Consider the following 19215-nt stretch of genomic DNA (forward strand, 5'->3'; position numbering starts at 1 on the left):
AAGCTTTGTAAATTTCTGAAATTTAGGAATCACTGTTATTACATTGTTTTGTACTTTGTACCATTGTCCAAGTAGAGAGATTGAACAGTTGTCCCATGTAGCATTTTAGATCAAGATCAATTTTAAACATTGCCATATCTCATATGGCTAAATCAAGAATGCAGCTTTTTTAAAGTATTTTGAATATTTTGGTATAACTAATTATTTCTTTCTAAGATCAAATGGTGAGAGATTGTTTTTTCACTTTTAAATTCCTTCTCAAATATGTTTGTTTCTTAATTTGCATTAAGGCTAGGGAGAGTTGTCCTTTTATTTAAGTTTTGTAGAGCGTGTAATACAAACAAAATTGTTACAAGTTCTCTAAGAAAAAAATATTTAAATATATTTTTTCAATATCTTTATTAAAAAATGACATAAAGTTTATAAATTTCAACATGATACGTATAAATTATAAATACATTTTGATCCTAACATTATTTATATCATGCTTTAAATACGAACAAACACTAAATATATATATATATATATATAAGAAAGAAATTACACAAACAAGTCAAACTAAACGATAGAATATGTGTTTCTCTCATATATCTCCCCTGAAATATGTACATGCCCATTTTCTAACCAAATAAATATATATATTTATCCCGTGTATATATAAATGTACATGCCAATTTTTTAATCAAATGAAATATATATATATATATATATATATATATACTTATCACTTATATATAAAGCACCTTTTAAATGAACATTTTTGTTATAAAATGGATAAATTACACTTTTGTGATCACTTACCTCTCCTGAGGGATTTCTGACAATTATAGAGACATTTTCTGTGATTTTAATAATTACACTAAGCTCGCTTACCTTTAAAATTATTATCAAGATTCTCCAATTATTAGACTATTTAATAAAATTTGCTGATGTCATACCAAAAATGACGAAATTACTCATTAATTATTTTATTTATTTAAATGAGAAATTTCACTTACTTCCCCTAAGTTTTGTAGGTATATTATCAAAAATCTATACATACTTTATTGTTATTTAATAAATTTTTTAAATTTCATACAATATTAAATAAAAATTTTATATTGACAAGACATTATTAAATCGTTCATTGCAACAAAAAAAAAAAGATAAATTAAATTTTTATTGATAACATACATAAAAATAAATAATTATTCTAAAATTAATGATAGATAACATCGTAATAATTAATTAAAGAAATTATTTCACACCACATAAATAACCTAAAATTTATTATTTTAAGAAATGCATTTATTTATTTTTTTAAAATTAAGTTCAAATAAATAGATTTTTTTTCCAGCAATTTATATTACTTATTTATTCATATGTAAAAAAATTATTATTTTATATTTTCTCAATCATATATTATTCTCTAATTTTTATTGATGCTTTTGAGTCATTAAACTTTTATTCAATGCATATTTGAAAAAAAAAATAATAATTAAACTTTTATTCAATGCATAAATTTTTTATAAAAAAAAAAAACCGCATGTTAATATTTCTTACATGATTACAAAAATTAAAAAACAAAAATAGAAGTAAAAAAATTTAATCACCTCACAATAAATTAAAATTACTTAATAGGGAATGAAAGATCAAAAATCATTTGAGAATAATAAATAATTTAAACAATTTTTCATTTCTTACACTTAAAATTAAAATTAATCTTTATTTGAATGAAGAAATTATTTTAGAATAATAAAATACTCAATTAATTTATTATGTATGATACTTAAAAATCTATTTCTCTTTTAAAAATCTATTTCTCTATCTTTATTTATCTCATTTAAACTATTTTTATTAAATTAAATCTTAAAATTTATTTCTCAACTTCATTGGTGGTTGAATTTTTATTTTGTTTTTTATAAAAGTTCAAAAACTTGTTGTGAAAAAAAATAGAGTCAAGAAATTACATTTATATTTTAAAAAATTATGAAAAATAAATAATAATTTCATATATATTTAAGAGGGTAAATTATATAACATTTATATTTTTTTTTCTTTAGAAAGTGTTTTATTTTGTTGTTTGTTTAAATTAGTATTAAAGTCAGATTTCTCGGTCTTGTCAATAAAATTATGAGTATTGGATATACGGAAGAAGTAAAATTAAATAATTTAAATAATAACAATTGGCTATAAATAATAATAGAACAAAATAAAGGTGAGAAATTAAAAAATAAAGTAAAACTTTAACCATTAAAGAATGTGAGAAATTAATTTTAAGATTTAATTTAATAAAAATAGTTTAATTGAGAAAAACAAAGATGGAATAATGTATTTTAAGTATCATACAACAAATTAATTGAGTATTTTAATATTCTAAAATAATTTCTCCATTCAAGTAAAGATTAATTTTATTTTTAGGTGTAAGAAATGAAAAACTATTTGAATTGTTTATTATTCTCAAATGATTTCTTGATCTTTCATTCCCTATTAACTAATTTTAATTTATTGTCAGGCAATTAGATTTTTTTTTACTTCTATATTTATTTTTAAATTTTTTTTAATCATGTAAGATTAACCTTTTTTTTTTTTGTTAAATATGCATCAATTAGAAATTTAATAACTCAAAAGATAAAAATTAAAATTTGTTAAATATCTTAACAATTTAGGGATAAATAATTTTCTTAGATATAAATAAATAAGTAGGACAAATTGCTGGAAAAAAAAAATCCATTTGTTTCAACTTAAAAAAAGAAATGAAAAAAAAAATTAAATAATAAATACATTATTTATAATTGATAAAAATAACGTTGTTTTATATGGTCCGAAATAAATCTTATAAGTATCGCATTAATTATTAGGATCTTATTCTAACTAAGGTCAATTACACTGACATCCCTTGTGATTTGGTTCAATTACATCCCACCACCTAACATTTTGAAAATTACATTCTCACCCCTATAGTTAATAATCTTATTTCACAAATCTCCCTACTTATATAAAAAGCAACAACTCTTAGTAGAAAAATAGAGGAAATTATACTGAACACAAACCCTCCTACTTATATAAAAAGTAACAAGTCGTGGTCGAAAAACAAAGGAAATTACATTTAAAAAAATTGTAAAGCAAAGTAAGAAAAAAAATAATGTATGAGTTCAATATTTTCATTCCGTCTAAATAATTACAATGACATTGGATTAGTGTAATTTTCAAACATCAAGAGGTGATATATATTAAATCCAAACCTTAGGGGGTGCAAGTGTAATTTACCCTTTAAACAGTTTGGGCGTTAAGTTAAAATATGTATGGATCTTTAATAACATATATGCAAAACTTCAGGGAAAGTAAACGAATTCTTTTTATTTAAATAGCTTATTAGTTCAAAGAGGGCAATATTGTCATTTTGGATATAAAAGTAACAACGTTTGTGCTAAGTTAACAAATTGGAAGAATCTTGATAAGGAAAACTATAAGAGATTTATGTAATTATTGAAACCATAAAGGAACTTCCTATATTTGTCAGATACCTCAAGGGAGGTAAGTGTAATTTACCCTTATAAAATTAACAAGTACAACTCTATGAGAAGATCAATGACTTTCCTTGGACCATAACTGTTGTTGTTGTTTTTTTCTTTTTCTTTTTCTTTTCTTTTTTTTTTTTGGTGGATTTATTTTTGTTATTTGTAGTTTGTTGTTTAGTTGACCCTTTAAGGTCTTGTTATTTTAATCTTGTATATTGTTTGTTTTATTTTAATATAACTGATTTTCCTATTACCAAAAAAAAAAAAGTACAACTCATATATCATCAATTTTTCATTGAACGTTTTTATATCTAAATGTCAATACAATGCTAAAATATAAATAAATAAAGGGAAAATTATCTAAAATCCCTCCACTGGACTGTTATTTGGTAAAAATGATAGCGTAATTTATTTTGATTCATAAATCTCTAAAAAAGAGACGCATAATTAAGAACAAAATTTTTTGGACAATATTATCAAAGTACAATGTCTAAGGAAGAGACGCATAATTGGATAAGGACAAAATAAAATATCTTTTTTTTTTCTTTGATAATATTGCCAGAGTTACCGTGAACTAGAATAACATGTTATTATCAAACAAAATAACGTGATACTATTTATATCAATTTCGACGGTAATATATATATATATATATATATATTTAAAATTTTCATAATCAATATAAATCTTAATTGATAGATCTTGATAAGAAAATTGTAAAAATGCTAATTTTATTAAAAACCAATATCTAGATAAAAATAATATTATTTTAAAATTTAATATTTTGATAATAGTTATATATTTTAAACCTTTCAAAGAAAACTTTTTATGTTTCTTTAATGTATTAAAAATTTTGTTATGAAGAAATTTTGACCAAATTTTCTTAAAAATAAATCAAAATATTAGGAAAACAGAATGTAACAATTGTTAACTGAAAGACGATACAACGACAACAGCCATAGTTGACGGGGTAAAGTTCCCAGCCTTCTTTTACCTGTTTCCTTGTTCGCTTTCCTTATGTCTGTTGGTGTATTTTTTTTATTTTATTTTATTTAGCCTTCAATTCCAACAACCATAATAAAGCTTTCTAGAAAAGGCCATTCTCAACTTTCTAGTACAGAAACTAACTTATTAACCACTGCACCTACAAATTTCCAGCTCATCTAATCATATTATACACACCGTGCTATACCAGAGACCCCAAATAATCTATTAATTTTTTTACAAATTGATAAAATATTTAATAAATTATTTGGGTCTAACATTTTCCAATACACACCACCACCAACTTTACTTTCAGTCTACTTAAAATGACACCAGTGATTGAAAAGATGAAAACAAGCTTGCTGTTAGGGCCTACCTCACTTCCTTCACATATACCCACCCAAAAAAGGAGATAAACAACTCAATGAAAGAGAGACTTTGGGACATTTAATGGATAATTGCACTTTGCCATGGTTGAACCCGACAAATATATGTTGTTGTTCATCATTACAGTTCCAATCAGACTTCAATCAAAAACATGGTAGGGGTTAGGCACTGGACCTGCATATCAATTGCTCAAATTTCCATCCATGCGCGAGGGTAGCAGTTTATATCAGTCATAAAGAGCCTTCATAAACACACTATCGCAATAGTTCAAAATATTCATCCATTTCTCATGAGGTTAATTAATCACTAACAAAAACAAATATATGGTAACATCAAAATGATCAAACTTCACAGATACATTATAGTTGGACTTGATAAATAAAGTGTCCCAAATTCGCATTTTATTCACCTCTTCCTCGAATCACATGTCAGTTTATGTGTCTCTTCTCTGTATCTTCCTGCTATTCAGACCATCATCTGAACATTCAAGAAATGCATATCCTTAACATAAACACACACACACACACACACGCATGCACAAACAGAGATAGAAAGAGAGAGAGTTCCTGATTAGTCATGTTTGCTGACCTGCTCTGCCAGGAGCCATGTAAGCAATGCACTGTGTTTGCCTGCTTGCACATCCCTCTCATATTGTCAGTCAAGAGTAGAAGTTTCGCATCAAATTCATCAAGCATTCGCCACTTCTTGAATATGTTGAGACTGGCTTTTACCAGGTGGAATAAAAATCAGATCTTCCCAGCCGGAGTTCTTCTCACTCATCTGGCATCAAACAAGGAAAGTAATAACATGTTCACAATAACTTGTCCGTATCAAGCAAAAAGAATGACCAACTCAACAAATCCAGCATTCAGATCCTCTCACCTCCATTTTTTTAAGAACATCTTCCAAACTTCCCACCTGTAGAAAGAAATAAAAACAATGACTATGCTAACCTTACAGCACGAGTTACAAATTAACCCCACATTTTAGTTAAAATAAGGAGAGATAAATAATTTAAAAAATTAAATCTCCCAGAGAAAAAGCCATGATTCAAAGCATGAAAACTGAGCTAAAATTTATTCTTGGTCTTTTTTCTTGTCAAATTAAGAAATATTCTCTAGATTTCTTGAATCTTACGGAACATACTTCTGCAACTCTGTTATACTGTCAACTATGAATTGAAAATAACCAAGTCCAACTCGTATATGATGCATATGAATATCACATATACGCATATCACATAGAAGGGTGATAATCGAACTTTAGATTGTCCATCCAATTTATTTATGTCAACATTTCATAATGATTCAATCATCCTAACTTAGTGTATCACATATTTGAGATGGGAACCATCATATGTAAGATTCCTGAAAATCTTAAAGGAGGTTTTATTGCCAGAGAAATTAGGCTTCTCCCATGGTGATTTACAGCACCCCATTGGTAATATGAAAAAAACGTACTGGAAACAACCAAACAATTTTTTCTATAACACTGCCCATTTGAAAACAAGCATAGATATTTCCAAGAGGGTTTTTTTTTTTAATTGACTTTTTAGCCCGAGTTTGGATATTTCAAAAATTGGTGCATCAGTGTGGTAAATGATTCCTAAATTCACTTTTTGCCACTCTTGATCATATCTCAGAGTCGAGCATTGACTTTGACAGACAATTGTAAAAGATTTAAACATGACAACCGCACAACCATATCAATACAACAATTTGGTGATCTGTTATTGTCCATGTTCAACTGTCAGGATGCCAATCATTGATACAGAAAATGATCCAATAAGAATGCCGTTATAACAATATGAAATAAATTTATCAAGAAAAACTTCTGAAGTTAGGGAGAGAATGAGCTGCTACTCCGCACACACACAAGAAAAACAAGATCTGCTAAAGCTGCAATTTCAGTGTATTACTCCTAAAACACACACGCACACATGCGCACACACACACACATGCGTGTACCAAAAGAAAAGAAGGGGGTGTTATGATTAGGCGTTGATACCATGATGTGTTGAGAAACACCTGGTCCCCTTGATGCTCTTGAGATTGTTGACAGTTCCTTTTCTATGTCTTCCTGTCTCAGCCACAAGCACAAGATAAAGTCACTCATAATTGCATCTTCTGAAGTGCTGAATTCTAAACAACATTACATCTCTATTGTGTAAAAGACAAACCTTTCGGAAATATATTGGGCAGTAACGTTTGTTTCTCTTCTTCACAACCAGAAGGTCTGACTGGAAACATAAAAAAACAATTCTTTTATATGAGTGGGCACACGTGCTCCCTGATAATTGGAGGCTCCAAAAGCATATATGATCTCACATTAATCATATAGGCACATGCACACGTATTAGCTCTATTTATCAACACAATTCCAGAGATGACATAACTAACAATTTTAAAATAAATTATATTTCATAGGAGGCAAAATAAATGCACACAACTACATCACACACACAAAAAAAAAAAAAAAAAAAAAAAAAAAAAAACAGGAGCTTATGGGGCAAATGGGCCACCTGCGCACCAAATAATACACAGATCCAGAAACAATATTTCAACCCCATTGAACTGATCAGTAACAGCTACTAATCCTAGATTAATATTTAAACCAATCAGTATTTTTTCAACCTTTAGTTTTGACGTGAAGGGCATTGTGGATAGAGTATATTGTTGAAAGTGTGACAAAATATCTCATACAATGTCACTTATATGTAACCAGAATTATATTAGGGGTAAATTACAAATACACCTCTTGAGGTTTGCTTAAAATACAAATTGTTCCCTGTGGTTCTAGAAATTACAAATGCATCCTTGTTAGAATTTATAATTTAATAGAATTGACAGAAAAAGTGAAATTAACTATCCTCCTATACAACAATGAAATTTCCAGAACTATTAATTGAAATATATTGTTGGCATCATTAAAAACTATTAATTGACTTAATGGTTGAGTAATGAAAGGAGTTATTTGTTATGCGATTAGAAATTTTAAGAGATGAGATGTAATTTTCATAACCACAAGGGGGGCAATAATTTGGGTTATTTACATAGAGACCCCCTAAACTTTTGAGAAATATCACTTTGACCCCCTGAATTGTAAAAGCTTACAAATGGAATCCCCTAAACTATTGACATGTTTTACTTTGACTTCCTAAACTATAAAAGTCTACAAACGGATCCCAAAACTATTGATGTTTTTCACTTTGGCCCCTTCCGTTACTGCACCATGAGTTAAACCAAACTTTTCACCTTTTTTAGACGAAAATACTCTTCAACACTATATATATTTACAATTCCATTATCATTGTTTTTTTAAATATTCTTTGTAAATATATTTTTGTAGAAAGAATACTAAAACAACAATGATTCATCCCACTGATTTGAGAGCACTAATTGACCACTAATGAGGTGGAAATTCAAAAAAAAAAAAAAAAAAAAGAAGAGCAAAACATCCCATCATGTGAGACCCACACCACTTTAGAGCTATTAGTGCTCCTCTTTTTAGTGGTCTCACTCATTTTTCTTAAAAAAATAATAAAAATAAAATAAAATAAAACTCATAATATATATTTATAAATTAGTTAGTTTGATGAATGCTTACCTTGAAATTCATGCATCCCAAAAATTTCGTTCCAGGATTATTCTCTGTGAATTCAGTTCTCAAAGGAAATCTCATGCCACAGTAGCAGTACACATCACCCAAGTTTTGTGGTTGTTGGCAACTAGATGTGATTTTCTACTTGTTTGAGATTGTGTTACTACAAGATGCCATTTTTTTAGTGTTTGGGAAATTATAGAGGAAGAGGTTCAAGGAGAGGCAATGGAGGGAAATTGAAAGGAAGTGCCGCTGGGTGTGTTATATAAAGTGTTGAAGGGTATTTTCATCTCAAAAGTGTTAAAATTTTGGTTTGACTCACGAGCCAATAACGGAAGGTATCAAAGTGAAACATTAGGTGGTTCATTTGTACGCTTTTATAGTTTATGGGGTCACAGTGATACTTCTCGATAGTTTAGGGGGTCCATTTGTACACTTTTATAGTTTATGGGGTTAAAGTAATACTTTTTGATAGTTTAGGGGGTCTCCATGTAAATATCCCTTAGTATTTTAAGTAAACCTTAGGAGGTGTATTTGTAATTTACCCTTATATTAATTGAAGGGTCAAACACCCCTAAGCTAACCGTCATGCGCGTGCGTGTGTGTGTTCTACATTAATGTTTGGCAATGCTTTTAACATAATTTCTGAATCGTCAAATTCAGTCAGTCATTCAATATTATTTTCTTTGGGACAAAAATCATATCTTTTAATTTCCATCAAAAAAACTTCATTCTGGTAACAACCTAATAATGACCTGTCACATATTGTTACCCTTAAAATAGTGACAGGCAACACATTAGGCGCCGTAGCCATGCATCATGACATGATTATCTGAAAGCAAGGAGAGGAATTATATTTAATTTAATAACACACAGGCATACCTGGAAAACTGGAACTCCATCAAACCCGCTCCTGCTATCTGAAGCTTTCAGCTGGCAAGCATGAAAATTAAATGTGAGCCAATTGAGTACTGCAGGTGACAAAATTAAATACAAATTGACTAATGTCCAGATCCAGCAAGTATGAGTTTCGGACTCATTTGATGTTGGTAGCTGAGGTGCACTCCGGTCAGAAATTCCCCTTCCAAGAATACATACAACAGGTTAAAACTTACTACCACATGACATAAGACACCACAATTTTTACCCCTTTTTTCAATACTTCAAAACCTATCAGAATATGGATGACATTACATGAAAGAAGACAAAAAAATATTGAGTAGAAGATTGGAAGGATATGCCCAAAGTCATAATCCAAGACCGGCAGAAAGGGCCCCTAAATTACAGAATGTGGGAAGCTCCTGTCATAACAAATGTCAATGCCACGAGAAGCCTACATAGTGGAACAATGTACTTGCTGCATCCAATAGAACATCTATTTGTTCCCATAAAATAGATTCAAAATGCCAAAATATGTTGCTCTTTGCAAACCTGTTGTGCATTCAAGGGCCAGCTATGTCCCGAAGTTTAAGAAGCAACATTAAGATACAAATTTATTTAAGTAAATAATTGTTCATTAGACTTCAGCAATTCCATTTAGGGTTCCATCATTTGCACTAAAGATTTATCTCAAAGGTGATAGTTCTGATTTTGAGTCAACTAATAGAGCAATGCTCTTAAGAAGCCCTCAATTAGAATCTTGATGGCAGGATTGTTACACCAATTGTACTTGTGTTACTCCCCTTTTGGCGTACATTAATATAAGACCTCTTTAATTATCAAAAAATTGTTAGAAAATTATGCATTCCATATTATAGCATTAGATCAAATCATTCTTCTGATCACACCTGCTCATTTGCTAGAGTATTGTCCTGAGTAATCTTCAAATTAATAGCGTTGACTTCTATCCACTCCAAAAATACATTATTTATGTTTGTTGCATCAATATTTTTAATTCATATACTCATTCAAATAAACTGAAATAAATAGCACTTCAGTGATTAGATTGGAGTGAAACCAGAGATAGATATGAAACCATTGGATGGTTCATGACTTGATCCAAGAGATTTTGTAAAAAGGAAGGATGACTGTTGACTAAAAAAGGTAAATGTTTTATCATTCCTCTAGATCTTATCATCATAAATTTTCATTTTCCTATTCCAGAAAAATAAATAAATAAATAAATAAAAATATTAGAAAAAGCATATTTTCTTGCAATAAATCACATCACACGATCATTACTTTAGCGGATCATCAAAATTACTTGACAAGAATTAGCCTAATAGTAGAAGTTCTACTAAAAATATCCTTTCTAATGCAATGCCATAATTGCTATTTGTCATTTAGCACTTGTTTCGATATCTTACAGCAGTGATGAATCAAACTAGTTTGGAAGAAACCTGATCTAGAGCATAGCAAAATGATAAGCAACTATGTATCTGAACTTTTCATTAGGATAAATTCACATAGGACTATAAGGGATCTTCTCTTAATGATGGGATATTTTGAACTATAAGAACAAAGAACAAGCCAATATTTTGAGTAAAGATAAAGATATGCAATTTCAAAGAGGGCAACACCAGCAAAAGATCAGCTTTACCAAATACCAACAATGCAACTTTTGCCAGTTTTTGAACCATTTACAAAAAAACTGGTAAAGGACTGATGCTGTATTGCAATCAATTATAAATTGAAATGACACTAGAGTACTGCCAATACAGCTACCTCCTCAAACTAGAAAACAAATTAATCACACACCTCTAATGCATTCTTTATTTGAATCGGATCTGGTAAAAACCGAAATGCAATTCCTTCAACCTTCAACATATAGACCTATAAATTGAGAGAAAGGAGAAAAAGCAGCAGATCATGTCAAGATGCTAACAAGTAATGGCGAAATCAAATAACAACATAAATAAAATGTAAATAATTTGATAGCCAAACCGTGGTTAATTACTAAAAATAGAGCACGCAGCTCGTGAAGTTTAACACTTTATCCATAATCAAAGTAACTTGCTAAACAGTAAATGTTCTTTGATGAGTGGGGAAAAAAGTCATCTGACGTTTAAATAAAAATATATTATTATTATTATTATTAAATCAAATTGTGAACGAAATATTAAATTTTTTTTCTACCCCTTTTTCACATAAGGGGGCCTGAGTAAGACCAGGAAGACAGAGGGTCAAGAGTGGGCTCCAATTGGTGAAAATAAAGCTAGGTGGATGGAAAGGTCTTTTGATGAAGGAGAAATTGGGGAGGCTATTTTTTATTGTGAAAAAGATAAATCTCTGGGTCTAGATGGTTTCTCTATGAAAGTTTTTCAAGATTGTTGTGATATGGTGAAAGGAGACTTGATGAGAGTCTTTGCATAATTTTTTGAGAATGGAGTGGTGAATGCAAGTACAAAGCAATGCTCATTTGCTTAATTCCTTAAAAAGACAAGTCTCTGAAGATTTCATGATTTTAGGCCAACCACCTTGGTTACATCTTTATATAAAATCTTGGGTAAAGTGTTATCAAAGAGATTGAAGGCAGTTTTGGTGGATACTATCTCTTTAGCTCAAGGAACTTTTATTGAGGGACGTGATTCTGGATGTTGTGTAGGCTACGAATGACGTAATTGAAAATTATATAAGATCAAACGTGGAGGGTGTTATTTTTAAAGTTGATTTAGAGAAAACATATGATCATGTAAATTGGCAATTCTAGAATTTTGTAAAATGTAGAAACGGATTAGGAAGAGATCGAGAAAATGGATTCAAGGTTGTTTGTCTTCTCTTGTAAACTGTCGATCATTGTTAATGGTAAGACAGGGAAAAGTTTTAAGGCATATAGGGGTCTTAAGCAGGGGATCTGTTATCCCCTTTATTGTTGACTTTTGTGGCGAAAATTTTGGGTAGTATGGTAGATAGAGCTAGAATGGGTGGTTTGGTGAATGGCTTTATTATTGAGAGGGAGAGGGTGTCTTTGTCCCATTTACAGTTTGCAGATTATATTATCTTTTTCTCTTCTGGGGATGGTTCTAAGGTAGTGAATTTGCTTTCATTGCTAAGAATTTTCAAGATGGTTTTAGGCCTTAAAGTGAATTTGAATAAAAGTTGCATCGTGGGAATTAACATCCAACATGATAGAATCAAGAGGTTGGCGGGGTTTCTAGGGTGTTCCATTAAGAAAATTCCGATTAAGTATATGGGGCTTTCTTTGGGTGGGCAATCCTCAAATGGAGTCATTTTGGGCACCAATAATAGAAAAGATAGGTAAGAGGTTGGAAGGTAGGAAAAGAGCCTTATTTTCTAGAGGAGGTGGAATTATACAAGTTTACAAGCGGCATAACCCAAGTTATTCCTACAAACAAAACAGCAATCTACTGCACCCCGACCACCCCCCCCCCCCCCCCCCCCCCCGGCCGGTGGGATAGGGGGAAGTGGAATTACATGGGTACAATCAGTGTTGTGTAGCATTCCCCTTTATTATTTGTCAGTGTTTAGAATTCAGGGTGGGATAGCCATGAAAATTGAAAATTTGATGAGGGGCTTTCTTTAGAAGAATGGGTGAAGGGAGAAAAGACTGCTTGGTGAATTGGGAAACTATTTCTCTTCCTAAAGATAAACGGGGATTTTCCATTGAGAATATAGTGGCAAGGAATATTGTTGCACTACTAGGCAAGTGGTTATGGAGATTTCTCTTGGAAGGCAATTCATTATGACACTCCATATTAAGAGTAAATATGGGATTCAAGCAAATGGTAGGCCTCTTTCTATGGTTAATAGGGTTAATGGTTGTGTGCCATGGAAGCCAATTTCTAGAATTTTTCCTTTCTTTTCTAATTTCATTTCACTGAAAGTAGGTAAGACACTTGATTTTGGGAGGATGTTTAAATGGGGGACTCCTCATTTGATGCTTTGTTTCCACATTTGAATCGATTGACACGTCCTCATGATGTTTCCATTGTGACTACGGCTCATTCCTTTGTAGTTCTAATTTCTAGGGACTAGAACTTCTTCAGAAATCCTAATGTTTGGGAGACTCTTAAGTTGATTTCTTTGTTGCCATGCTTGATAGTTTTTCCTTGAGACCAAGTATCAATTACCAATTGGTGTGCTTTCTTCACTCTTCCAGGATCTTTTCACGTAAATCCTTTTTTGACAAAATCATTGATACCTCCATTGTTTACTTCGTGTTTCAATTTAAAAGAATTTGGAAAGTGGTTGTATCTATCAAAGTTAACGTTTTCATGTGGACTATGTTTCATGGAAGTATCATGACTAATGACTCATTAAAAGAAGACCTAAATGCAATCTTTGTCGTTAATGGTATATATCATGTGCAAGACGAAAGAGGAATCTTTGGATCACTTATTTTTGCATTACTAGGTGGTTTTGATTTTCTAACATCGCCTTTTTCAATTGGTGAATGTTTGTTGGACGGCTCCGACTAATTGTATCCAAATGATTTAGATTGATTTTTGGGGTTTTGGCAGCCACAAGAAAGCTAAAGCATTGTGGAGTTGTTATCACCTTCTCATTCTCTGGGTGGTGTCGTTGGAACGGAATGCTATGATTTCTAAGACAAATCTAAGGAAATTGAGTCTTTACCAGATAAAATTTAATACATGGCTTCTTTTTGAGCTTCTGTTTCCAATTAAAGGGATTCCTTTCTTTTTGATTTCTTCACATCGGACAATAGCGTGTGATGTGTAGTTTTTGGGGTCTTGTTTTTCTTTTTTCTTGTGACTTGTATTGTGGTGGACTTCTTGTCCTCTTGATTGTACTTTTTTAATCTTCATATTACTCTTCGTTGCTGATATAAAAAATAAATAAATAGGTGAAGAAAACGTGGAATGATTTAGCAAAATATTGTATTTTAAACAACTATTTATAAAAATACAACACATTTGAAGCTATTTAGCAAACTTTTTTGAAATCACGATTTTAATTAATATTGCATTTTCAAGTTGCAATTTTGCATTGAGTTGGCAACTTCGCAACATTGCCAGCATGGTGAAATTGATATTTTAAAAATAAAATCGCCTGTTGAAAATGCATTTTCACCTATCAATGAAATCGCAAGTTTAACATGTGATTGCATAGTTACAAATTTCATTTTTAGATAAGATAGAATGATTGAAAAAGGAGGGTTTAATTTATGGATATAGTGAAATCATATATTCAACCTTCACTTTTACCCAAAAGCAATCTTCAATCTTCCGTAAGTGAAATTTATGGATTATATCGTGAGAATGAAGAGAGAGATTCAGTGCTGAAGGATGAAACAAAAAAAATATATATCAACACATATATACATATATTTCAGTAGCTATGCTGAGATATATACATCAATTCCTGTGCAACATTTATGAAATAGCAAGTTGTAAATTCAATTTCCTGTATTTCTTAGGCCACACCAGATCCTATGCCAATTTGCCATGTGACCACCTCACCATGAAATCAAGTGAAAACGTAATTTCAACATGAAGTTTCAAAGATTGTTGTCTTTGTTGAATAGTTTCCAAACTGTGGTACTTCTATGATTAGTTTTCCAAAATACAATATTCATCCAAAAAGGCCTGGTAATGTGCCATCTAGAGGCCAATCCAATAACTAGTTTTAAAAACCAATCTCTGACTTCTAATACTAAATTTTCATTTAATCAGCTATCTAATGTCAGCAGTCGTATGTAGCATTATGAAATCAAAATGCACAAGTAGTGTCAGAAATAATTTCTTATATCATTCTCTAATCAGCTAATGTAGTTTACAAAATCCCAAAAGGGTCAAAATTTTCAAATGATTTCCTTTGCTCATCAAGATGTTGGCCCTTGTGATTATCTAATGCCATTTCTAGCTAAACTTTTTTCATATTTGTTCAGGTTAGGGCATTATATCCTCGTGCACCAATTATGTATACAAGTTAGGTATTTGTATTCCACATAGCAAATAGCAAAGCAAAAACTAGAATTAAAAACAAAAGTCCCAAAGCAGTAACCTGGTCAAGTGTAATAGGAACAACCCTAGCCTTGCTTCGCAATTCCCTCTTCCGTGACTGAACCTGAAAAAAGTGACACATTCAAAACTAAAACAAATCAATTCAAATCCAGTAACAAATAATTTATGTGTAATTAGAGAGAGAGAGAGAGAGAGAGAGAGAGAGACTTGAGCGAGAAAGGCTTGGGCGTCTTCGTGGCGAAAGCAAAGCAAGCCAATGGATTTGAGGGAATTGGGATCAGAAATGAGCACGAACTCGTTGTTGGAGTTGCTGACGGTGTATACAGACGTTCCGGAGAGAGTCTTCGCCACGTGGTCGGAGCTCAGAAGAGCAACATCGAACGCGTGCTTTCCCTGCTGCGACTGCGACTGCGACTGAGACTGAGACTGAGACACCGACTCCGACACAGACGCAAAAGGTACAGAACAAAAAGAAGAAGAAGACGACGGTGGTTGCCGCCAACGCTTCTGCGCCGCCGCCGGCCGAGGCCAGTTGGCGGCGAGTTTCTTTGTGTCGTCGATTCGACTCGCGAGTTCGGCGCCGAGTCGGAGACAATGTTGGTGGATAAAGGATGATAGAGAGAGAAGAGGATTGGGGGTCCCTAATGAAGGTTTTGGAGACTCCATTGGCACTGAGACAACACAGCCGGAGGAAGAAGAAGAGAAATCAAAGAACCAACTGGTTTTTATTGTGCACTTGTTCAACTGATTGATACTATGGGAGTTGTGGAAAAAAATTATAAAAAGAAAACTGTTTTGAAAATCTAAAAATGAGTTTTATAATAGCATTAAATTTTACCTTCCTTTTTTTTCTCTTTTTTTTTTTTGTTTTATTTATTTTTTTTTTTATTTTATAGAAGTTTTATGGGGTATTTTTTTTAAGGTCCTTGATATTATGATTTTATAGTATAAAGAATATCAAATATTTTCATGATGTCTAAGGTCCCTCAACATCAATCTAGAGAAAATTAGCCTAGAGAAAATTGGTCCAGAGAAAATTCAAGTCAGAGAAAATTCAAGTCAGAGAAAATTGGTCTAGAGAAAATTAGTCCAGATTTCCCACTGTAAATTTCTCTGCCCTTTTTTTTTTTTTTTGAACATAGGAATTCTTTTACCTCAACCCACTTCCTTGCTTAACTGAAACACTACTCTCATTTCCTTGTCATATCTTGTTTCATTCTTTTCCACATATTTGATACAGAAGAAGTTACTACTATAAAACCAACAAAAACAAATATATAGCGGAAGAAAGTACTCCAAAAGAAAGTGCTCCAACAAAAACAAAAATTTTGAAACAAGTTCTGAAATCCAAACCAAACATAACCGAATTTTGCAGCCATTTGATGCATTTGTGCAGTAGCCAATGTGTTCCGTAGCATCATGGACCAAACAAGGAACCGATAATCTGTTGGCCCCAAAGAAATTTGATAGCATCAAAATGTGTTTAACCAATCATATTACTAGCAACTGCTGCACACACGATGCATGGAAAACAAGTGCCATATCAAACAAATGAATGAGCGCAATTATTTTATGTGTGATAGTCATGATCCTATAATAAAAAACATTGACACAACTTTTCTCTAGTGCCGTCACTGCAAGGTGAGCACCAATGAAAATTTTCTATTCCTTAAGAGACTTTAAAATGTTTGAGCATTACATTATCAAAAAACCCAATTTAACATGCATAGCTCATCTATTTTCCATTTCAACTAAAAACGAAATGACCCATCATTCTTAAATTGCACATACCATATCATTGAAGATGGTGCCTTGGTGAAACATTTCGTTTTCATTAAGAACTTCTAACCTTGCTTCAAATAATTCGACTGCAACAGAATTCATAGAACCCCATCTGAAGTTGAAGTCCATCCTTTGGACAGATTACAATCTCAAACTTTATGTTCTTGCATAATTTCATAACTAAAAAACATTAATGAAAACGAAAATTCAGAGAAATTTGAATTTCTCTGGGTTGAATCCAGAGAAAATTCAAATTTCTCTGGAATCTAGAGAAATTTGAGAAATTCTTGGGGCCTCTGCTCATGAGTTGTTACCTTCGACACTTCTGAGAATGCATCAAACAATAAAGCAGCAGACCAGCACCGGAAACATGGACAGTCCAACGCCGGAAACAAACTCCCACCTCTTCACAACAACCTACACAACGTACCCCAAACCAGCGGCACACGCAAGAAGAGGACTCTCGGAAAAATGCCATTGGCGCCGGATTTTGAGAAGCGACGCCATAGCCAAGCTTCCATGCACCATTGAAGCACTAAGCATTGCCTAATACCTTCACAGGTAGTGCACTACCAACACACCACTAGTGAAATAGCTCCATCAACTGAAATACATCATCGGCTGGACCAATAATTGCTGACAAAAAGATCTCGGAAAAACCCACAGTAACCAGCAAACACTTGACGTCGGAACTGTAACAGAACCAGTGCAAACCAGAATACGTAGCACCGGCAACAGAACCAGAGCAGAGCTTGTTGAGGAAGAGGTCGTAGAGGAGGGTGGAGGAGCAGAGCTTGTTGCCTTGGATCTGGAAGACAGTGGGTGAAAGGAGAAGAGAGAGAGAGAGTAGAGTAGAGACAAAGAGTCAAATTTCTCTGATATATGTTTAGGGACCTTAGACATCAAAAAATAATTTTGTGGATCTCTTCTATTACGAAAGTGGGTGAGGGACCCTAGACCAATTTTTCCCAGTTCTATTAGAGCTCTCTATCATATTTGTTATAAATATATGGGTGGAAGTGTGTCAAGTGGTCGGTGTAAATGAAAAATTATGAAAATGTAAGTGTTATTTGTATTTTTTTTTGGTCTCAATAACTTTTTTTTTTAATTCCCACTTATATGTAATTTCTCATACATTTATTACATTATCATTGTCCATTCTTTAATTGCTGTCACTCACCGTCTATTTTAATAGTAATTTTTTTATTTTTTTAATAAAAAAATATATAAAGAAAATAAAGAGAATAATTTTTTTTTACTTTTTGTATAATTATTTTACTTTTTGATCTTTTGACTACTATTTAATGTTATCAAACTTACCCTAAAATGTTAAGTCAGCGAACAAGAATCCAGTGAGTCTTTCCTCAAATTTTGCCAAAATCATGAGGGTAAAATAGTCAAAAGGCTTCACATTGCACCTATTAGCGGGGAACTTCTATTTTCACACATCATTTTCTCTTTGTGTACATCACACTTAGTTTACATACTAAAAAAATTGTAAATATTTAATTTTGAGGGCTACTATTTAGCACTTCACTTCTTACTTTGGACACTCCATTTCTTTAAATCTTCACTTATAAACTTTAAAACCTTTAAAATTTCTCTTATTATCCTAAATAATATTAAAATTATCCTTCTAAAATTTTACATCCACTAAAATGCACATCCCTTAGCACACCCTTAAAAACCATTCATCTCTCAAAACCCTAAAAATTCAAATTTGAATCTCCACTGTGGAGATCTCCCCGTCAATCAGGTTTCTCACTCTCACGGCAATAGCTGTAGCTCTCTTTTACTGTGAATCTCATAGGAAGAAAGACATGTTTCGCAAGTAAAAAGGAGCTTATCTATTGATCTAACACTCATCTTCACAAGTTTCATGGCGGTCTCTCTCTCTCTCTCTCTCTCTCTCTTAATCCATTAAACTTTAAGTAATCCCCTTGTTTGGACTTGTGTTCCAAAACAAATAATCTATGTTCAGGCCTGTGTTGCAAAACAAATGATTGATGTTCGGCTCTGTGTTCCTGAAACTTTGAAAACATGAACTCCTGCATATGTGCACAAGTTTGACCCATCAA

At 31.9% G+C, this 19215-nt stretch overlaps 1 protein-coding gene across 3 annotated transcripts; it reads right to left on the reverse strand.

The window, feature by feature from the left end:
• Window positions 1–5091: 5091 nt before the first annotated feature.
• Window positions 5092–16139, reverse strand: LOC114289613 (protein TIC 22, chloroplastic). Of its 3 annotated transcripts, none has more exons than XR_003638655.2 (9): window positions 15563–16130; window positions 15396–15458; window positions 11169–11243; window positions 9354–9404; window positions 7051–7110; window positions 6879–6950; window positions 5754–5789; window positions 5460–5651; window positions 5092–5348 (listed from the first exon to the last, which is right to left on the reverse strand). XR_003638655.2 is itself a non-coding variant. In XM_028233375.2 (8 exons), exons 1-8 carry the CDS (start codon window positions 16019–16021, stop codon window positions 5559–5561), a joined length of 909 nt encoding a protein of 302 aa, XP_028089176.2. In that variant the 5' UTR covers window positions 16022–16139; the 3' UTR covers window positions 5092–5558. The 3 variants fall into 3 exon arrangements, 1 of the variants encoding a protein (XP_028089176.2); XR_003638657.2 differs by having other exon boundaries at window positions 5092–5329; window positions 15563–16124; XM_028233375.2 differs by having other exon boundaries at window positions 5092–5651; window positions 15563–16139.
• Between the last annotated feature and the right edge of the window lie 3076 nt (window positions 16140–19215).

Source organism: Camellia sinensis, unplaced genomic scaffold (genome assembly GCF_055761805.1).
Source record: "Camellia sinensis isolate YWXY unplaced genomic scaffold, ASM5576180v1 Unanchor3, whole genome shotgun sequence".
Lineage (NCBI taxonomy): Eukaryota > Viridiplantae > Streptophyta > Magnoliopsida > Ericales > Theaceae > Camellia > Camellia sinensis.

Excerpts from the sequence above, each read along its gene's own strand:
- LOC114289613 (XM_028233375.2), bottom strand. The coding sequence starts at position 16,021 with ATGGAGTCTCCAAAACCTTCATTAGGGACCCCCAATCCTCTTCTCTCT. Across the intron at positions 6,951-7,050 it reads GCCCAATATATTTCCGAAAG|GAAGACATAGAAAAGGAACT; the intron begins GTTTGTCTTTTA and ends TGGCTGAGACAG. Across the intron at positions 5,790-6,878 it reads GTGTTTCTCAACACATCATG|GTGGGAAGTTTGGAAGATGT; the intron begins GTATCAACGCCT and ends TTCTTTCTACAG.